This window comes from Octopus sinensis, linkage group LG9 (assembly GCF_006345805.1).
Source record: "Octopus sinensis linkage group LG9, ASM634580v1, whole genome shotgun sequence".
In the NCBI taxonomy this organism is placed as follows: domain Eukaryota; kingdom Metazoa; phylum Mollusca; class Cephalopoda; order Octopoda; family Octopodidae; genus Octopus; species Octopus sinensis.
The window spans coordinates 13,525,569-13,549,287 of record NC_043005.1 but is presented as its reverse complement, the minus strand read 5'-3'; the positions used below and the strand labels follow the sequence as shown (position 1 = coordinate 13,549,287).

Genomic DNA, 23,719 nt, shown 5'->3' with positions numbered 1-23,719 from the left:
GTGCCTTTTATAAAGAAGCCTGGGGTCGATTTGCTCGACTAAAGGCGGTGCATAGCAAGAAGAATTTCCGGCCGCTAGAAGGCTTATAATTCGAAGTAATTTTATGTTATGAAGAACAATTACCGAACATATTGTTCACGAATAACAAGTGGTCCTAGACAAAATGAAAGCTAAAACATCGTCCGAAGGAAAGAAGATCGCTGTTTCACGCGCCACTTGGCCCTTTCATGCATTTAACCCATTCTTCTACATGTAGTCGACCAGGTTTCTTCTCTGAAGACGACCAAATGTACTCTTAATTACCTGTCTAACGTTAAAAGAGAAGTATTTTTTTACAAAAATGAACTGTAAGGTAATCCGTGAGTTACCTCCCCTGGTTTAAGTAATTTTAGTGCGCGTTTGAATTGTGTTCGACCTAGGAGACTAAGTTTTTACTCCGCGTTTTACTTTTGCACCATCCCTTCATCCCCACCCCCACGCACACACCATACACACACAGTGATTCTCATGGCTTCTGATCTTAACTGATTAGAAGTGTTATCATATACATTGTTTTGTCTTGGTATAAAAGATAGGCTACAGCAAATATTCTGCTCAGTACCACAGATTTGCTTGTCAGTTGTTTGATCTTAACTAGTTGAGCATAACCCTTAGCGGCTGACGATATGTGCATCTCTGATCACGAGCTGGAGTAGTCATGTGCTGAGGGGAATTCTTTGGAGTTTGGATAATTCACCCCAAGAAACATAGGTGTTTTATTCATTGTCCTTAAACAACCCTTATTCAGGTACCTTTTGAGTGGGATGGGCTACTCAACCCGAAAAAATTTCTGAGACTTACCTTCAAGGTCATGCGCTGAGATTACCATTTTGAGATTAACATTTTGCGCACATATGGTTATGATGCACGTGCCTGGTGTATGCTTGTCAGACTGATAGTCATGATGGGTATATTGGGCTTCATATATTTGTACCTTAGTGTCACTTTATAATAATATACGTACATGCATGTACTTGGCATTGGTGACTGGTTATATGATTATAGGTTTGCTTCATAATAACAAAGTATCAGGTTTAATCCTAGTGTGTGAGGTCATTGTCAAATGCTTTTACATTGGGCTTGAGTTGAGACTATAAGTGAATTCAGGGTAGATGGAAATTGTGTAGAAAACCTGTTGGTTGTCTTGTATTTGCAATTCAGAAGTTTAGCCTTGTCACACTGATTGTACCAGAGAATCACATTGAGTATACATGTATAGATGAAATACTCAGGCACTTTCCATGCTGACTGAATGAGCAGGTTGTCCAGTAGATGAAACAACTGGATGCTCTTATGTCCAAATTGGCGTGAGAGTTTCTATTGTCGTACTCAACCATATACATATATAAAGACAGAAAAGGCCAGCCTATGGGATTACCCTGGGTTCCATGTCCATAAAACGCTTAGCTTTACAGCGTATTATCAGACCCTAAAACCTGTTGCCATATGGCCTCTGTAGCAGGTTTTGGGATCAGATGATACACAGAAAAGCTAAGCACTTTATGGACAGGAAACCCAGGGTAATCCCATAGACCAGCCTTATCTATCTTTATATTCTTTTCTACTCTAGGCACAAGGCCCGAAATTTTGAGGGATGGGACCAGTCGATTAGATCGACACCTGTACGCAACTGGGACTAAATTTATCATTATATATTTAATATCCATACTTCAACGCAAACCTTGGACTAAATTTAACTGGGACACGGAGTTTAGTTGCTACTACTTTTTTAAAAACTAAATTTATTTGATTTTGCGGATATATACTTTAATATCCATACAATAGGAATGTAAACATTGTGAAATCTAATATGCATATAACGGGGCTTATATTTTGTGGAATGGACCTTACCGGGATTTGTAATTCGGACTGAAAGTTTTGGATACTTGAATTTAGCCTTTGCGTGTTGGCGGATGCGCTACGTACTATTTAGATTTTGTTTGTATAATATATTCATACGCAAATATCTTGTTTGTGCATGTGTATATATCATCATCATCATCATCATTTAACGTCCGTTTTCCGCGCTAGCACGGGTTGGACGGTTCGACCGGGGTCAGGGAAGTCAGGGGCTGCACCAGGCTCCAGTCTGATCTGGCAGTGTTTCTACAGCTGGATGCCCTTCCTAACGCCAACCACTCCGTGAGTGTAGTGGGTGCTTTTTACGTGCCACCTGCACAGGTGCCAGGCGAGGCTGGCAACGGCCACGGTCGGATTGGTGCATTTTACGTGCCACCGGCACGGAAGCCAGTCGAGGCGGCACTGGCTTCGGCCACGATTCGGATAGTGCTTTTTACGTACCACCAGTCCAGGGGTCCTGGCATCTGCCGGGTGCCAGTCATAGGATTGGTTCAATTTCGATTCCGATTTCGTTTCGATTGTGTGTGTGCAAGTGTGAACTTTTATACTTGGTACCTTGCTTCATGAATTTTGTTACGTTGTTTAGTATTACCGTTATAACAACATTACTGTTGGTCTTGTTAAAAATGGTAGTATATTACGTTAGGATGCACTTACTGATCTATACGAAGCATGATAATCCAAAGTAATGTGATATACTGTTCAATGTTGTTCTTCATGTTTTTTGCACATGTGATTAATATGTACGATTTGCCTGTGTGTGTATATGTATGTATATTTGTGTATTTTATATGTATTTATGTGTATATATATATATATATATATATATATATATATATATATATATATATATATATATATATATACACACTTTATTTAAAGCAGCAGAAAATTCTACAAAACCTGTTACTCTGAGTTTCACGTTGACGTTCATCAGGTCAACGTGAAACTCAGAGTAACAGGTTTTGTAGAATTTTCTGCTGCTTTAAATAAAGCATATTACTCTACCACTGGTATTTGAGTACTCTTTTTTTCCACCTTGTTTCACATTTATGTGTTTACTCCGGTATATATATACTCTTTTACTTGTTTCAGTCATTTGACTGCGGCCATGCTGGAGCACCGCCTTTAGTCGAGCAAATCGACCCCGGGACTTATTCTTTGTAAGCCCAGTACTTATTTTATCGGTCTCTTTTGCCGAACCGCTAAACACACCAGCATCGGTTGTGAAGCAATGCTAGGGGGACAAACACAGACACACAAACACATACACACATATACATATATACGACAGGCTTCTTTCAGTTTCCGTCTACCAAATCCACTCACAAGGCATTGGTCGGCCCGGGGCTATAGCAGAAGACACTTGCCCAAGGTGCCACGCAGTGGGACTGAACCCGGAACCATGTGGTTGGTTAGCAAGCTACTTACCACATATATATATATATATATATATATATATATATGGCACCCGTGCCAGTGGAGCGCTAAAAGTACCATCTGAGTGTGATCGCTGCCAGAGCAGCTGACTGGTTTCTGTGCCGGTGGCACGTAAAAGGACCCACTACACTCTCGGATTGCTTGGCGTTAGGAAGGGCATCTAGCTGTAGAAACTCTGCCAGATCTGATTGGAGCCGGGTGCAGCCATCTGGTTCGCCAGTCGTCAGTCAAATCGTCCAACCCATGCTAGCATGGAAAGCAGACGTTAAACGATGATGAGGATGATATATATATATGCGTGTGTGTGTGTGTGTGTGTATAATATATATATATATATATATGTATATATATATATGCATATATATATATATATATATATATATATATATATATACGAACAAAACGCCCCCCCCCCATCCAATGGACGGTGCTGATTTGTCAAACATTTAAACCAAATTTTCTCAAAACAACTTGTCCGACCATCCCATAGGCCACCCCTTTGAGAAACACTGATTTAACCTAAATTTGAGACTCCAGCAAAAGAAGAAATAAAGATAGACTTTTTTTCTATTCCAAAGAAAAACGATTTTATTCACACAAATATGCAACCGAAGAGTTTAAAGTACTAGTAATGATAAGGCTGTTGACTGGGAGAACGCAAGCATGGTTTAAATAGTAAGCTTGGCAGGAAAGAAACGAAGTTAAGGCAAAATAATTTCCGACAGACAAAACGGATTTTATATAACAGCTGATGTACTTGCGCGTACAAATGAACGTTCCCACGGCTTTATCGATCGCATTCTCACCTGGAATCGATTTTTGTAATTCTTTCAAGACTTATACACGCCCTGATACCGTCGGTATCTACATATCAAATTTGAGCGCAATAGGATGGAGGATGCCCGAGATCCTAGAAGACACACACAGAACGGATTTTATATAATATATATTACAAATGTACACTACTTAAGAAAAACTATATCAACTAAGCAAATGGCCTTCTCTAAATGCATTAAAAGCATTATTAACATAATCTGGTCACAATTTCAGAAAATTATCGTCTTTCTTTTTGAGCTTATAAAAAACAAATTTGGCTAGGGTAAAATGAATAAGCCGAGATAAGGTAAATTTGTTGCTTCAGTTCTCCAGAAATCAAACTCATGCACATCAATATCCATCCCTAGACATCAAAAAGATCGGAAAGGAAAAAAATAAAAAGAATTTAAAACATTTCGGTCAAATGAAAGAAGATCAGGGGGGAAATGTCACATGATATTAAATTAACGAAACTGGACTAAATAAAAATAAAACTCAGCATAAGATATTCGCTATAGCTTCTTCATAGTCTGCTGGAGTGTCCTCAATTCGTGATATATTTACACACCTTGCAGTTAAAGAGAAGAATTTAGTGAAATTAGTCATTACTTATTTTACACTATTTTAGACATCATTTTTTGAAATTTGAAAATTATCAAATTAGATATTCATGTGGGAAAAAATTGACTAGGAATTCAACGGGGAAATGAATATTGATTGTTAAACACCAAATATTATCTAGATATTTTATCAACCTCAATAATAATTAGTTCAAAGTTGAGGAGAATTTTCGGATCTTTTCGGTTTGACCGGCAGTTTTTAACATAATTTCTAGGTAACTAAAAAATTTTAAACTTCGTATACTGGTAGAATGTGTTTATAAAACATCTTTTTCTCTTGGCTTTATTGAGAAAATTCTATAGTTTGTAAGATATTTGTTGTTGTTTTTTCTTCAATTTCTGCAATTTCAACCAATTTCAAGCGTCTATTGAGTTAAAAAGCATTCTGTGCCGTATGAATATGTCCCTCGTTTAAGAAACAGATTGGGTTTATTTACATTTGTGAAGAAAAAAAGATACCCTTCCCCCAGCCCTAACCCTAACCCCAAAAGAGATTGAAATGCAATAGATCGATTCTAGGGTCATAATTATGGGTGACAATTTCATGACACCGCTAGAAAAAACTGCTGTTCAAACCGAAAAGATCCGAATTTTCTTGAAAAACGATGACCTGTCACCTGACTACGTTTCAGACTCTCTCAACTTCAACAACAACCACTATGCTGACCAATTCTTACACCTTATGATGGTGCAACGGTGCAAAATAATGAGGCAATACCTGAAATGTAATGATTTCAAACAGATATGGAGAAAATAACGAGAAATTAGAGGTTACTCATTTTGCCCCGATTACTAATTTTGCTCCCACCCCCTGCGCACAGCTGAGCAGTGGGGGGGGGGTCGATCTAATGGGCTTACCCATTCGGCCAAGTTGCTAGCCTTCTGCCAAAATTTGAAACCAATCCACTCTCCTCCTCACCCACCAAGATTCTGTTCACCACATCAACGTTTAATTCTACCAATTGATTAGTTCAAATTCCGCCAGAGTCAACTTTGCCCTTCATCCTTTCGAGATAGATAAAATAAAAACCAGTTGAGCACGGGGTGGGGTCGATATAACCGACTAGATTCTGCCCCTAAAATTTCAGGCCTTGTGCCTATACTGCTACTATTACTACTTTTCTACCTGTAATAATGATCACCTTTATAGTGAGAGGATGATTGTTGAATTTACCTTCAGTTATATTGTCTGACGAATTTCTCCACATTTACAAACTACAAAAGCATGTTTTAAATACATACTATATAAAACCCCCACACATATCCATATATATTCACACGTCATTCTCAGGTATACTTATACGCATATACCCTCCCGTATCCATATACGCTGGAGCGTCTGAAATGTTTGTTTATGTACAATACACTTAGCTTTCAGTATAAATAAGTATCCTGCCTGTTGATCCGTTGAATACTCAGACATCTGTGACACGTTTCTTTACAATATGTATTATAGAAGTAAGCAGTGTCGTTGTACGACTCAATAGTTAAACCTTAACCGAATACTTATTTCGGGGACTCATCCGAATGTTTTATTTTTACTGGGAATCCACCCGCGACGACTTAGTGAAGCCCTCGTGTGCATAGTGCGGGACATACACCCAGCTAAATTATCCCGACTGTTAATAAAGCAGACTACGGTTTGATCATGAGGGTGAATAGTAGCGGCAAAAACCAATCCTTTACCACCACCTCGTCGCTCTTCCAAACCCTTTTCGTACTGACCTGTTTTCACTGAAAATAAGTGGTCAATTTTTTTTTTTTGAACTTGGCAGACATCACAAGGAGAGCCAACAATTTGTGTAGAGATTTACATAAAGGATAAGGAGAAAGAAAGGGGGAAAAAAATCAGTGAAATGCGATAAAGTATACATATGATACAAAGTATGTGTGGTGACCGCAATAAAAGGTTAAGGTGAATGCCCGCATGATTTGATTTCGGAGTATAAAAAAGAAAAAAGAATGAGCTGCTTAATTAGCCTGTCACAACCGGTTTTGCAAATTTACAATCCTCTACATGCTAATGACAAAGAATATTGAAGCGAGATATACCTCAATTCTCATGAAATGACAAGTGAAATGAGTTAAGCGTCAATATGTTGATGTAAGAATAGGTCGCCAGGTTGATTACAAAAATCTCTACATAATTCGCAACTGTTGAAATGTCAAGTAATATCTTTGAACAAAAGAACCAAATAAATGGAAACGTGTAAAGTGATACAAGATGCATTAGGATAAATGTATGAACACAGATAAACACAGAAACATATAACTTGGTGGTAACGGATAAGGAGGCGAAGAAATGGAGGAAAATAGGAGCCAAACTAGAATGGCACAGGTGGATGGAAATGATGATGTACCTATTGATAATTCATTTGTTCAATCACAGGATGTTCCTATGTCACAAGGTAAATGTTATCTTTATATATAAAAGTCAAGTTGTGTGTCTGTCTCCTACGATTTAGATTCCTAACTACTCCCACATTTTGCGGTGCAGTGTAACCAAAACCGGGTATCTTATAGTCGTGATTCATATCGAGCCCTTCTGGGTATTAGCGCGCGGTACGATGAGTCTACGATTTAAAAAAAAAATTACCATCATTCTTTTTCCATTTTTAATGCATTTTTTGGCTATAACTCTCTAAAAATGTTTATATAGTTATTTCCCTTACAAACCCGAGCAACGCCGGACGATACTGCTAGTCATTCATAAACCTTTATAGATACATATATTTCGATGTTTCGCATCCAGATTCACGTTTTCGCAAGGTGTGATACATCATTGAGCGACAGCTGGATGGAAATCGATCTAATAATGGATTATCTCCATAAAAAAAAGTACCTTTAGTATTTTCTTTCGGTTTCAATTTTTGTTCATTGTCACTTTTCATGTTTATTAATGCCACATGTTGGACGACAACCACGTTGAAATATGTAGAATGGTTCAATGATAATAATATTCTGACAACATTAAATTTGCTTTATTTTCATATATAACATATAAATATGTACATCTCTTTCTTTGCCAGAGGGGCAAACAATGAAAACGTATTTTGGGGGTTTTCAAAATCTTCAATTTTTAAGTACACCCCAACAGGAAATCTGACGAGCTAGAAACAACAGCCAAAACCGAGGATCAAATGTACATCTTTTAGAACATTGTCATTTTATAAGATTTTGCTGGCAAATTCTTAAATTAACATAAACATTTATTTACATGAATGAAAATTAACGGAGAACTTTCTTCTAATTCTCCCAACGGATCTTTATAGGGCGGAAGTAAATATCACGGACCGCACCCCCTTTGGGAATTTTGGCGAAGTTTTTTTTTTTCTTTTTTTTTGCGGGAATACTCTAAATCGATGGCGGAGATTCCGAATCTGCGAAAAAAAAAAAAAAAAAAGAAACCATTTCGAAATTCTTATCCCCCCCACCCATTTCTCAAATTTTCCCTTTTAAAAAAAATTGTGGGGGGATGGGGGCGAAATACATAGAAAAATACGGAGATTAGGATCTCGGCAAAAAAAAATTTTGTAAAATCTCAATTTTTCCAAAAAAAAAAAAAACCTAAATAAATAAACACCCCTTCCCCGCCCTATGACACTACTAATGTTTCATGAGAAACACAACCCAATATGTTGTGGTTGAGGGTCTTTTGGAATTAAGAGAGGTATGTAAAAATTAGATTTTTTGCGCACACACATGCACATACACACACACACACACACACACACACACACACACCACACACACACACACAAAATGACATAAAATTTTTTTTTTCTTTCTTTTTTGGTAATTCCTATTTAGAAATTTGATCCTCGTTTTGGCTGTTGTTTCTAGCTTGTCAGATTTCCGGTTGGGGCGTACTTAAAAATTGAAGATTTTGAACCCTTCCCCCCAAAATGCGTTTTCATTCTTTGCCCCTCTGGCAAAGAAAAAAAAGGGAGTGGGGGAAATTTCACTTTCCGTCATAGGATGGAGGGGAAGGGGTGTTTATTATTATTATTTAAAATTTTTTTTTTGGAAAAATTGAAATTTTACAAACAATTTTTTCTTAGAATCATAATCTCCGTATTTTGTTTACGTATTTCGCCCAAAAATATTTCTAAAATAAGTGAAAAATGAAGAAATTGTGGGTGGGGTTTAAGTTTTGAGACTTTTTCTTCTTTGGTAATTCATATTAAAATTTTGAAAACTTGTTTCTAGCTTGTCAGATTTTCTGTTTGGATACTTTTTGCGTTTTATAATTCTATGCATGCATGAAACATTAGTTGAGAAAACACTTTAATTTCACTTGTCGTAGGGTGGAGAGGAGTGGGGTGTTTATTAATTTTTTTTGAAAAATTGAAATTTAACAATTTCTTTTTTCTCAGAATCATAATCTGCGTATTTTACTATGTATTTCGCCCCACCCCACCAATTTTTTTTTAAAGTGAAAATTTAGGAAATTGGGAAAAGGGATGGGGTAGTGGGATTAAAATTTTGAAATGCAGATTTTTTTACAGATTTGGAATCTCCGCCTTCAATATAGTGTATTCCTGTAGAAAAAAAAGAAATTCCCAAAGTGGCTGCGGTCCATGATCTTTACCTCTGCCCTTTATAGTATCACGAATAACGGTTATTTTCATCAAATAACTTGCATTTTGAAGTCATGCAAAGAAGATGAAAAGAATGTGAAACTGTTTGTGGGTTTATTTAAGAGAGTTTGACTGGAAATATTATAACGGATGTCAGCTTTACATTGAAAGATGGTAAAACTTTTCAGAATTTAATTTTTTTATTGGCATTGCATATATTTAATGTAATGAAATAATCGAGAGAGAGAGAGAGAGAGAGAAACTCAAGGGATGTTTAAACTATCAATTGGGGAATAAAACAACCTCATTAAGGCTACTAATAAATTATTGTTTTATCATTTCTTTGAAGCCATGCCTATTTTCATTTAGTGTTTTTACTCACAATCGGTAAATGGGATTATGGAAGTGTAGTGTGATGGATGAAGAGGACAAGAGAAAGGAGAAGCAACGGGAGAAAGAAAAACAAAAGACCTTACCTCGGCGAAGATCAGGGGTCTCTTACGAATTCGACACGTCCTGTTGCTTCCTCGTCTATGCTCGAACTGTCCCTTCGTCAATGACCACACGTGCATCCTGCTTGACCTCTTCCGCTTCCTGCAACGCATTCACCCTGCAGTCTTCTGCTGGCCCCTGCAAGCCCTACTTCCGCCTGCCTCATCTGTCATCCTCTCCACCAGGACCACATAGCTCATCACATCCCACAACACCGACTGCCAACACCACAGGAAGACAAAAGGGAATGGGAAAATGTAAGAAATTTTGGTGAAAAATAATGTACTTTGTTTTAATGCCTCTAAACATGTTGGGATCATTGGATAGACTAACATAAGGGGCTGTTTATATTGTTTCAAAAGTTGTTCACTAAAAAAAGAACCAGCCACAATTATCTTGATAGAGATGTTTTTTGTAAATGTTTACTTTCTTGTTAGCTTCCACTGCATACGTATGCATGTGTGTGTGTGTGTGTGCACGCCTGCAAGTATTTGTTTCTCACCTGTACTTGACGAACGGTACTGGTTTGTTCCCCATAACTAGTACCAGTCTTACAAAACAAGTACAGGGGTCGATTTGTTCGGCTGAATCCTTCAAGGCAGTGGCCCAACATGACTGCAGTCCAGTGACTGTAAATAATCTCTTTTACTCTTTTACTTGTTTCAGTCATTTGACTGTGGCCATGCTGGAGCACCACCTTTAGTTGAGCAAATCGACCCCAGGACTTATTCTTTGTAAGCTTAGTACTTATCCTATCGGTCTCTTTTGCCGAACCGCTAAGTTATGGGGGTGTAAACACACCAGCATCGGTTGTCAAGCGATGTTGGGGGGACAAACACAGACACACAAACATGTACACACACTTGCATATATATAGATATGTATGTATAAAAAATATATATAAAAATACAAAATGGGACAAGAACGCAAAACATTCAAATAGATGATACAAAAAAACAGACGGGTCATTCGAAGCCTCTAATCTTCAGTCAAGAACCGGATCATCCTCGCAATTTTGGCTGATTAATCTTGAGATTGCTCCGATCCGGCCAGCCCCAAGGAAAAACTAAGCTACAAGCATTAGATTATATATACAATGGGCTTCTTTCAGTTTCTGTCTACCAAATCCACTCACAAGGCTTTGGTCAGCCCAAGGCTCTAGTAGAAGACACTTGCCCAAGGTGCCACGCAGTGGGAATGAACCCGGAACTATGTGGTTGGTAAACAAGCTACTTACCACACAGCCACTCAGTCAAAAAATCTTTTATTCAGGCTGATACTTTATTTTACTGACCTGAAAAGAATGAAAGGCATATTTGACCTCATCTCTATTTGAACTCAGAATGTAAAATGCCAGGAGAAATACTAATGATTCTGCCAGCTTGCCTACCTGCCCACTTAACCCTTTCGTTACCAACCTGGCTGAAACCAGCTCTGGCTCTGAGTACAAATGTCTTCTTTTCTTAAGTTTTGAATTAAAATCTTCCTCCAAACCTTAGTCACAATTTATGTTCGTAACACTAACTGAATGATAACTAAGCTATTTTACTGAATTCTTTGTTATATTTAAAATAACTGAAAGAAACTCAGAGCATATCAAAATAAATACAATAACAAAAGGGTTAAAGTAATCTAAGTTAAAACCTTCCTTTAAAATTTTAGGTTAATTTAAATTACAAACACATGCTTAACCCTTTCAATACTGACCCGGCTGAAACTGGCTCTGACTCTGAGCATGTTTTGAATTAAAATCTTCCATCAGACCTTAGTCACAATTTAATGTTCCTAACACTAGTTGAATGATAACTAAGTTATTTTACTGAATTCTTTGTTATATTTAAAATAACTGAAAGAAACACAGAGCATCTCAAAATAAATACGGTAACGAAAGGGTTTAATCAATACAATTTGTTAAGTAGTATATTTATTTTTGCAACTATTTTTCTCTTGTTTCTTAATTAAATAGATGGAATTTCTGCACCAAGAACAAATGAAGAATATGAAATGACAGATGATTCTGTGATATCAAAGGCCAGTGCTAAGACATCTTCACCATTCTGCAGGAAACTGTTTTTATTTTTCACTGCTAGTACAGCAGCCTTGGGAGGTATATTATTTGGCTATGACATAGGTAAGTATTTGAAGCATCTCCACTTACCATCTTTGTAACTGAATAATCTTTATATATAAAAGTGAAGTTGTGTGTCTGTCTCCTACAATTTAGATTCCTAACTACTCCCACATTTTGAGGTGCAGTGTAACCAAAAGCGGGTATCTTATAGTCGTGATTCATATCGCACCCTTCTGGGTATTAGCGCGCGTCTACGATGAGTCTACGATTTTAAAAAAAAATTTACCATAATTTTTCCCCATTTTTAATGCATTTTTTTGCTATTATATAAGAGAAGTAACTCTCTAAAAATGTATTATTAAATCTCAGAACGTAAAAAGCTACAGTAACACCACCCTTTGTGGTTAGCCATATTGAGATGGCTATTATACTTTACATCTAAAAATGCTTATATAGTTATTTCCCTTACAAACCCGAGCAACGCCGGGTGATACTGCTAGTTATATCTAAATTCCTGAAGGATTGGTACAAAGTTGTTGTATACTGTAGTAGTTACCACAAGAGAAACTCTCATATAAACTTCTGGCACAAAATGTACTCTTGTTTATCTCCATGCTAGCAATATTACAGTATTGGCGCAGGAGTGGCTGTGTGGTAAGTAGCTTGCTTACCAACCACTTGGTTCTGGGTTCAGTCCCACTGCGTGACACCTTGGGCAAGTGTCTTCTACTATAGCTTGGGCCGACCAAAGCTTTGTGAATGGATTTGGTTGATGGAAACTGAAAAGAAGCCTGTCGTATATGTGTTTATGTATATATATGTGTGTGTGCGTTTGTCCGCCCCAACATCGCTTGACAACCGATGCTGGTGTGTTTATGTCCCCGTAACTTAGCGGTTTGACAAAAGTGACCGACAGAATAAGTACTAGGCTTACAAAGAATAAGTCCTGGGGTCAATTTGCTCGACTAAATGCGGTGCTCCAGCATGGCCGCAATCAACTGACTGAAACAAATAAAAGAGTAATAGAAGCAAATATGTGAGTTTCACCCATGGGATCTGCCACAGTATTGTTTGTTCTAACAGAACAACCGCATTTATGTGGGGATGAATATTGCCTCTCAATATGTGTGTATATGAAATTTAAAGTTTATATTTTAAACTAGTTTGAGAATAGCAACAAAGTTCACCGAAGCAGAAGTGAGTCATATCCATTACAACATTCATTTTGACCTGAGCTTTAAATTTCTCCAGACAGCTTATTCAACCAGGCATATCACTAACTGAGTAAGCCACCAGGCAAAACTTAAACCTTTAGTGTTTAAACTGGATGTATCTAGCCAAAATATCCTACCTGTTTTATGTGCCAACTGGCCAGATCCAGCCTCTCACACCTACCTTGCAATGTCACTTTTAAATTAGACAACCTCATCATCGATATCTCAAAGCTACAAGATGATGCATGATTAATTCAAATAAATGTGAATGAATAAGCATTTGCCAGTACTCCTTGACTGGCCCCCGTGCCGGGGACACGTAAAAAGCACCTACTACACTCTCGGAGTGGTTGGCATTAGCCGTAGAAACTCTGCCAAATCAAGATTGGAGCCTGGTGCAGCCATCTGGTTCGCCAACCCTCAGTCAAAATCGTCCAACCCATGCTAGCATGGAAAGCGGATGTTAAACGATGATGATGATACACTTGACAGAGTAATCTGAATGCTAAAGAGTTAAAGCCTCCATGGAAATTATTTTTACATATGTGTATTTGAATATGTGCAAACACTAAGCTTTAAATTTATGAATTTCTATGAATTGGCACTTAAAGGACACCATTCAAGCGTGATCGTTACCAGCATTGCCTTACTGGCACTTGTGTCTGTGCTAGTAGGGTGCCAAGAGCACCATCCGAGCGTGATCGTTGCCAGAGCAGCCAGTGGCACGTAAAAGGGCACCATTTAAGCGTGATTTTTATCAGCGTCGCCTTACTGGCACCTGTGCTGGTGGTATGTGTAAAAAGATTCTAGTGATGTCGTTGCCAGTACTGCCTGACTGGACCCCGTGTCAGTGGCACGTAAAAAGCACCCACTACACTCTCAGAGTGGTTGGCATTAGGAAGGGCATCCAGCCGTAGAAACTCTGCCAAATCAAGATTGGAGCCTGGTGCAACCATCTGGTTCGCCATCCCTCAGTCAAAATCGTCCAACCCATGCTAGCATGGAAAGCGGACGTTAAACGATGATGATGATGTTTAAAATATTTTTGTTTGAATTGTAACAAGTATATATTTCAACATTCATATGTATTTCATATTTCCTATCAAACTGTTTTCATTTTCCAGGAGTAATATCTGGGGCATTGCTACAGTTAAGAAGAGATTTCCAGCTGTCATGTGACCAGCAATCTATTGTGGTCAGTTTCCTGTTGCTAGGAGCAATTATTGGTGCCTTAGTATCAGGTAATATGACTTGTTTGTATCAAAATTTGAAGATATATGATTTAAATATTGTTCATTATTTCTTTTTTATATATTTGTCAATGTCTTGCTGGCTATTGATACACACACACACACGCGCATATATATATATATATATATATATATGAAGAATACCAAAAGTGGGACAAGAACACAAAACATCCGAACAACTAGATGATACAAAAAGGGATAACAAAACATCCAAACAGACGATACAAAAAAGCAAGGATGAGTCATTCGGAGTTTTCTTTCTTCAGTTGAGTTCCAGATTATCTTTGCAATTTCGGCTGGTTATACTTGAGATTGCTCCAATCTGGCCAGCCCCAAGGAAAAACCAAGCTAAGAGCACTAGATTCCTTGACAGAAAGCAGGGATGTGTGTGTGTGTGTGTGTGTGGTGTGTGTGTGCATATATATAAATATATATCCATATCCAAAATTAGGGAATAGTGTAGGTAAAATCCAGCCTAGGTATTTTTCATAATTAGCAGAACCTTGGAAGTAGTAATTATCCAAATGATGGGTAATCTGTTAGCTACTCCTCTGGCCAAAGATACCTTAATCAAAAGAGGTTTACATTGTCATCAAGGAACCCCGTGTTGACTTGCAGGAGATTTGATATAGCTATTGTATTCAGTTGAGGCAGTATTAAATTAAAATAGCTATCTATGTATCATATTTAATGTATATACATTGTTGACAGGCAAGATACTGTAGTTCTTGTTTAAGAAATATTCTTTTATAGATGATCTTGTATTGAAAAAAACATGTGTGGTAAGCAGTTTGCTTCCTAACTGCATGGTTTCAGGAACAGTTCCATTGCAAGGCACCTTTGGCAAGTGTCTTTTACTATAGCCCAAGGCCAACCAGTTCTTTGTGAGTGGATTTAGTAGAATGAAACTGAGAGAAACTGTTGTATCATCATCATCATTGTTGTTTAATGTCTGCTTTCCATGCTGGCGTGGATTGCATGGTTTGACTGAGGTCTGGCAAGCCAGAAGGCTATACCAGGCTTCAATCTGATCTGATAGGTTCCTACAGCTGGATGCCCTTCCTAACACCAACCACTCCATGTATATATATATATATAATATATATATATATATATATATATATATATGTGTGTGTGTGTGTGTGTCATTATGTTTGTGTTTGGACCCCACCACCACTTGAAACTGGTGTTAGTTTGTTTATGTCCCTGTAATTTAGCAGTTTGACAAAATAACTGATCTATAGAATAAGTACCGGTCTTTAAAAAATTAATTAGTGGGGTCAATTTGTTCGACTAAACCCTTCAAGGCAGTCCCCCAGCATGGCTGCAGTCCAATGACTGATGCAAGTAAATGATTAAAGGTAAAAGATATTTCAGTGAGGTATATTGTGTTTTTTGATATAACACAGCTATGAGAGATTTTTATCTCATGAAAGCCACAGCATCTTACATGTCAACAATGTATATGCATTAAGTATGCCACATGGGCAGCTATATATATATATATTGTTATTTTTTGGTATGGTCATGCTGCCAATTCCAACACAGACTTGAAGTATTTCAATTTAGTTTTAATATCACTTAATTAGATAGCTAATTTAATTAATTAGCAAATTTATAAATTGATTGGTTGTTTTACCCAAAGTTCTTTTGCTTCATCCTGTGGCCTTATCTATTATGATGTGTCTTCTCTGAACTGCCACACATACCTTGTTTTTACCTTTGAGTTGATTGAGTTTGTGTATCGTTTGGAAGAGATGCATTCTTTTATGCAGTGAAATTGCCAAGGTGGTTCTTTTTTTGTTTTGAAACAACAAAATAGGGTGTTTTTCAACGTAATGCTAATGCCAATTTGTTTAACACTAGATTAATTAATTTTTTTGTTTTGTAAGATTCTTAATGTGAAAATGTATTGGAGTAAATATATTGAGAGAGTCATGTTTCCAATAGAAACATATGCATTGGTTGCATTTTACTTCAGTTAATTATATAATTAGTTCTGTTAATTATATAATTAGTTCACTTCAGTTTCATTATAAATTATTTAATCAGTAAATTAATTAAGCAATACATATATTGAAATGCAATGTAAGTACAACTTTTGAGACAAACATAATTTTAGCTTTGATGATGATGATGATGATAATAATGATAGATGTTAGGTGAACCTCTTTTGATAGGCATACAATTTTTAATTCTACAAATATAGTATATGCTATAAGTAGCTATAAGCTGACTATCACTCTGTGAACAGAAAATGTCCTTTCCCTGGTGAAGGTCTAAAACTAGAAATTAGTCAGATTAATTCTTTCTCTGCTGCTGCTGCTGCTTCTCCTCTGTGTCATGCTGAATCTCCCTGAGAACTACGTTAAGGCAGCGAGCTGGCAGAAACGTTAGCACACCGGGCAAAATATGTAGCCGCATTTCGTCTACCGCTACGTTCTGAGTTCAAATTCCGCCGAGGTCGACTTTGCCTTTCATCCTTTCGGGGTCGATTAAATAAGTACCGGTTACGCACTGGGGTCGATATAATCGACTTAATCCGTTTGTCTGTCCTTCTTTGTCCTCTCTATGTTTAGCCCCTTGTGGGTAGTAAAGAAATAGGTATATGTCTGTGGAGTGCTCAGCCACTTGCACATTAATTTCATGAGCAAGCTGTTCCATTCATCAGATCAACTGGAACCCTTGTCATAACCAACGGAGTGTCACAACAATGAATTCACTCAGTACAGTGTGTTTTTTTGTGGGGGGGGGGGTGCTTGACTGGCTTCTGTGTCAGTGGCATGTAAAAAGCGCCATCCGAATGTGGCCGATGCCAGTGTCGCCTTGACTGGCTTCTCTGCTGGTGGCACGTAAAAAGCACCATCCGAACGTGGTCAATGCCAGCGCCGCCTTGACTGGCTTCTGTGCCGGTGGCACATAAAAAGCACCAACCAATCATGGCTGCTGCCAGTCCTCCCTGACACCTGTGCCGGTGGCACGTAAAAAGCATCCACTACACTCACGGAGTGGTTGGCGTTAGGAAGGGCATTCAGCTGTAGAAACACTGCTAGATCAGACTGGAGCCTGGTGCAGCCTCCTGGCTTCCCAGACCCCGGTCGAACCGTCCAACCCTTGCTAGCACGGAAAACGGACGTTAAACGATGATGATGATGATTACTTTATTGAGAAACATACAAAAAATAGCCTTGCTGTGAAAAGTAAAACAATGAATTTACAAAAATTGTTACACCACAAGCCATTTTATCTTTCCATGGGGGTGGGCATGGCTGTGTGGTAAAAAAGTTGAAATGCAGGTAGAACAGAAACAGGAAGTAAGAGTGAGAGAAAGTTGTGGTGAAAGAGTACAGCAGGGATCACCAGCACCACCCACTGCTGGAGTCTCATGGAGCTTTAGGAGTTTTCACTCAATAAACACTCACAATGCCCAGTCTGGGAATCAAAACCGCGATCCTACGACCGCGAGTCCGCTGCCCTAACCACTGGGCCATTGCGCCTCCACATTGAGTGAATTATTGATTAATTATTGATTAATTATAGGCGCTGGAGTGGCTGTGTGGTAAGTAGTTTGCTAACCAACCACATGGTTGCGGGTTCAGTCCCACTGTGTGGCACCTTGGGCAAGTGTCTTCTGCTATAGCCCCGGGCCGACCAATGCCTTGTGAGTGGATTTGGTAGACGGAAACTGAAAGAAGCCCGTCGTATATATGTATATATATATATGTGTGTGCGTGTATGTTTGTGTGTCTGTGTTTGTCCCCCTAGCATTGCTTGACAACCGATGCTGGTGTGTTTACGTCCCCGTTACTTAGCGGTTCGGCAAAAGAGACCGATAGAATAAGTACTGAGCTTACAAAAGAATAAGTCCTGGGGGTCGAGTTGCTCGATTAAAGGCGGTGCTCCAGCATGACCGCAGTCAAATGACTGAAATAAGTAAAAGTAAAAGTAAGTAAAGTAAAGTAATTAACCAGATTTTTTTTTTTTTTGTAAATACTGCTGTAAAAATTAGACCATTGATTTTAATTGTTGGGCTTACGATCATAAAGTTGTGGGTTTGATTCTGGATTGGTCGGTGTCTTTTGTCCTTGAGCAAGGTAATTCATTTCATGTTGCTCATGTCTACTCATTTGAAAATAGGTACTTGCCAACTATTGTTGCATCTCTCTCTCTCTCTCTTTCTTACCACTGTCACATATTTGGGTCAATGATAGGAGGGTTGACAAGGCTTCTGAGCTTACTTGCAACTGCATAGGCATACAAAACAACTGGCTTACAAGCTACTAAGTCACATTTGCTGGTATATAATGACTAGATATATATGTTAAATGGCTATGGTTACTTATCTTTTTGTGGACAGACAATAAGCATTCTTTCTCAAAATGTTTAAGAAACCTTGAAGTTTATTTAACCAATCCCACTTATTGTTCCCACCAAGACATAAAAGCTGGTAGTATAACCACTTTGTTTACTTTTCACAGCAAGGCTAAAATTGTATTAATTTATTCTTTTACTTGTTTCAGCCACACCTATGTTTATCAAGAAAGATATATTTTGCATAACATTTCAGATTATGCTAAAAATCAAAAAAATCAAACTGTGTAGTAGATTATTAATTACTGGTGCATCGGTTTTCTAACAACTAAAGGTCCATTGCCAATTTCAAACGAATTATCAAAGATTCTTGAATTTTCTGCAGTCTGCTTGACTAATGAATTGGGTGGCTATAGGCAACATTCCATGCCATTTGTAATGGTTTGGGTATTTAGATATTAGTGGCTTCTTGCAACTCAAATTTGGAGAAATTTCTAGCCTATTTTTGTTAAATTTATCTCTAGGTGCAGGAGTGACTGTGTGGTAAGTAGCTAGCTAACCAACCACATGGTTCTGGGTTCAGTCCCACTGCTTGGCATCTTGGGCAAGTGTCTTCTGCTATAGCCCCGGGCCGACCAATGCCTTGTGAGTGGATTTGGTAGACAGAAACTGAAAGAAGCCTGTCTTATCATCATCATCATCATCATCATCATCATTTAGTGTCCGCTTTCCATGCTAGCATGGGTTGGACGGTTCAACTGGGGTCTGTGAAGCCAGAAGGCTGCATCTGTATATATATATATATATATGTATGTGTGTGTGCTTGTGTGTCTGTGTTTGTCCCCCTAGCATTGCTTGACAACCGATGCTGGTGTGTTTACGTCCCCGTCACTTAGCGGTTTGGCAGAAGAGACCGATAGAATAAGTACTGGGCTTACAAAGAATAAGTCCTGAGGTCGATTTGCTTGACTAAAGGCGGTGCTCCAGCATGGCCGCAGTCAAATGACTGAAACAAGTAAAAGAGAAAAGAGTTATGGCTTCCAGTCACTGTGCAAGTAGTTTTGTACTAAACCCAAACCCAAATGAATGCAGAGGAAGGTGGGAATTATGGCAGAATTGTTTTGTGTGTTTTTTGTGTGAAATCTGTTGACATGAATTCTATTGTCTTTTGATGATTATTTATGTCATAAAGAAATACAGTGGGGAAAAAATATTTTGATTCTTTATAGAAAGCGATACTGAGAAGCAAATGGGCATAAGCAAAACTGGGAAAGCTAGAGCAATTGTTGATTGAATGCTTTCAACAATTTCGGTGTGTCATGATAGTTATCTGGCAGCATGTTGTACTTATTTCTTTATTGCCCACAAGAGGTCAAACATAGAGGGGACAAACAAGGACAGATAAAAGGGATTAAGTTGATTACATTGACCCCAGTGCATAACTGGTCCTTAATTTATTGACCCCGAATTGATGAAAGGCAAAGTCGACATCGGCAGAATTTGAACTCAGAACATAACGGCAGATGAAATACTGCTAAGCATTTCACCCGGTGTGCTAACGTTTCTGCCAGCTCACAGCATGTTGTACTATAAAGACCTGAAATTGGATCATGAGTGCAATTACAATGAAGGATTAGAGACATTATGGTAGTTTTGTGCAAATTTTATGCATATTAAGCATGGATCTTTTCAGATTTTAGTAGAGTTCTGTCTTCTTTCTGACTTGCCAAAACCTTTTGTTTTTGCTAGGTTTCCTTTGAAACCTCTCGATTCTCAGGTTTGCTTTAAGAAGCCATGGAATTTCTTCTCTAAATCTTTGACAAATTGTGTGTATGTATTGAGAGAGAGAGAGAGAGAGCAGGCCCTTTTTGTGACAATTCAAGAACCCCACTTTGTGCTTCCCTACTACAACTGCTGTTTTGTGAAAAATGCAAAAAAAGATGGGATATTGGTTTATTGTTTTCAGCTTAGTTGTCACACCTCACAATCTAAGAGATCTTTGATTATTCAGTCTGGCTTGGCTGTATTTCTGTGGCAACTGTATATTCTGTTGCAGGGCCCCTTACTCCTTCTACAAGTGTTAATGTGAAGGTAATATGAAAGTGGACTCTCTCTCTCTCTCTCTCTCTCTCTCTCTCTTTTACTTGTTTCAGTCATTTGACTGTAGCCATGCTGGAGCATTGCCTTTAGTCGAGCAAATGAACCCCACGACTTATTCTTTGTAAGCCTAGTACTTATTCTATAGGTCTCTTTTGCCAAACCGCTAAGTTACGGGGACGTAAACACAACAGCATCGGTTGTCAAGCGATGTTGGGGGAACAAACACAGACACAGAAACATACACACACACACATACATATATATATATATATATATACACACACACACACACACATATATACGACGGGCTTCTTTCAGTTTCTGTCTACCAAATCCACTCACAAGGCTTTGGTCAGCCCGAGGCTATAGCAGAAGACACTTGCTCAAGATACCACGCAGTGGGACTGAACCCGGAACCATGTGGTTGGTAAGCAATCTACTTACCACACAGCCACTCTTAATTTTTCCAAGCATTTATATCATTGCTCCTGCATGACCATAACTTCAGTTGTTTGAAACAAAAGACTAAAAAACACTGAGTTTCTATATGTTTTTCTATTGTGATTACATTAAGCCTTAGGAAACAATATGACTGATCTATCAGCCGAAATGTTGAATGACAAAGAAGATTGTATTAGTTCATTCAGTTTTCTATAAGAATATATCTAGTTTTACATATGAAATTACTCTATTTCTTATAATTTCTATTTGAAAGATAAGTGCATGCCCTCTGTAGGGCTTGTGAAAAGGGCTCCATCTTCTTACCACTGAAACTCCAAATGAGGCTCTGTCTCCAAAGGGTTAAACTATCAATCAATTGATTTGTTTTGATTTCTCTGGTGTGTGCGCGATTTGAATATAAAGGCACCTACCTTCTCTTCTTCGTGATGGAGACCCTTCTGTGGTAGCTAATCCTTCGACACAGCCCCGACCCGAACACTAAAGCTAGCAGCTGCTCACCCAAACCCTTAGCGACCATCCTCACACGTCTTGTCACCTGGACGACCCACGTTGGAAAGGCCCAATTCACCGCTGCCTGCGCACGCCTGACAGCTGCCCCTTCCGGTTGCCCCAGCTTCCGGTCAACGCACCCAGCTGCTGACGTCATCCCACAATTTCCATTTCCCATCCACCCCTAGTTTTTCTTTCATGTGATAATAGTGTCTAAAATTTCAGTTTTTTTTTTTTTTCAGGTTTCCTTGTTGACTTATTAGGAAGATGGATTACCATTGTTTTAAATGGTTTCTTCTTCATCCTGGGCTCCCTGACTATTGCCCTTGCTCAATCATTTACTATTTTGGTAAGAGTCTTTCATCGTTTCAGTTAACTTCTTCATCATTTATATTTTATCTTTTAATTGTTTTTGACATTGGACAGTGGCCATACTGAAGCAACCCTTTGAAGGATTTCAGTCAAATTGACTTCAGTATTTATTAACAAGTTACAGGGATGTAAACAAACCAACACAGTTGTTAAGTAGTGGAATGGAGCAAGCACACACACACACATATACACAACCATACATACACACACACACACACACACACATACATGCATATGCACGCACATACAAAAGACTTCCTCACAGTTGTTGTTTACTGAATTCACTCACAACACTTTGTCTCTTGCATCACTTATTGTAATATGACTCAAGGTATGATACATCTGGGTCAGGTTACCCTAACTGAAGCTCTGTTCTTACTTCAGAGTAGAATAGTTATCAATATGAAGAGACAGGTGCGCAGCTGTTGTGAAATCACTTCTTCCAATAATCAATGTAAAACAAAATGCCAACATAGACAAGATTCTTAATAAAAACTGCACCAAACATGATGATATTGCCCCCTGGGCCTTTGTGCCGGTGCCTTTCAAACATCTTTAACAACCACATTCTTTCTTTTACTTACATTTTTTTCAATGATTCCCACTCCATCTGCTACAATTCATCAAAACTGAATAGACCATGTGATGCACACACAGGTGAGGACATGTCTTAATACTCAAGGTGCAGTGGCTGCCTTTATTGCATGTATGACAATAACCACAAATTTAGACTCAGCATCATTGTTTTAAAGTCTACATGGCATTTATTGAGGTATGCTTTCTCTGGCTAGGTGACCTTGTTACTAATCCTCACCTGTTTCCAAGCAATGTAATATTCTTTTTGCCTATTGAACATCAAAGAGCCTTGACATGTTTTCACTGTTGACTGTAAGCAAATGATATTATCTCTATTGACAATAAAGCAAACATTTGTAAAGTCATGAGGAAATACAAGCTTACACCCAATAACACACACACACACACACACACACACACAAAAGATCATAGGTATATCCTTCTGACTTTGACACCCCTGCTACTTCCAAAACATAGGCATGTTAGATCATGTTTTAGACTTTTCTTTTAATTAAAGAATTTATAATATTCATGTGTGTTTCTTCCTTCCTCCAGGTCATTGGCCGTTTGGTTCTAGGATTTGCCATATCAGTTTCTTCTGTAGCAGAATGTGTATATATCTCGGAGATATCACCTGCAGTATGTATAACTTTTCTAACTTTAATTAGGAAGAGTAAAGCCTACTGGTTGGCACCTGTAAAAAAGCATGTGTCTATATCATCATCATCATCATCATTTAACGTTCATTTTCCATGCTGTCATAGGTTGGACAGTTTGACCAGAGCTCACAAGCTGGTGAACTGCACCAGACCCAATCTGGTTTGACATGGTTTCTACAGCTGGATGCCCTTCCTAATGTCAACCACTCCACTGTGTGTGCTGGGGGCTTTTTACATGGCATCGGCACAGGCCAACCCTCTTCACCAGAGGGAGCAGTCTTCTTCTGTGAAGTGCGGGTATTCTTGAGTATAGCAAGGCACCAGGTATCTCAGCCTTTTGTCATCTCATCTGCAATATTCAGCATTCT

At 38.3% G+C, this 23,719-nt stretch overlaps 1 protein-coding gene across 5 annotated transcripts in view; it reads left to right on the top strand.

Annotated features, from left to right (window-relative positions):
* Window positions 1-23,719, top strand: part of LOC115215685 (solute carrier family 2, facilitated glucose transporter member 10) — a 74,846-nt gene that overhangs the window by 19,949 nt on the left and 31,178 nt on the right. For 3 of the 5 annotated variants that reach the window (XM_036505779.1, XM_036505780.1, XM_036505781.1), the window contains exons 1-5: window positions 9,732-10,104; window positions 11,814-11,978; window positions 14,257-14,373; window positions 21,987-22,093; window positions 23,248-23,331. In XM_036505779.1, coding sequence (XP_036361672.1) covers window positions 9,747-10,104; window positions 11,814-11,978; window positions 14,257-14,373; window positions 21,987-22,093; window positions 23,248-23,331 — 831 coding nt within the window. In that variant the 5' untranslated portion in view covers window positions 9,732-9,746. Of the gene's footprint in view, window positions 1-6,565; window positions 7,184-9,731; window positions 10,105-11,813; window positions 11,979-14,256; window positions 14,374-21,986; window positions 22,094-23,247; window positions 23,332-23,719 lie in introns of those variants that run through there. The other 2 variants (XM_029784957.2, XM_029784958.2) reach the window with 2 other exon arrangements.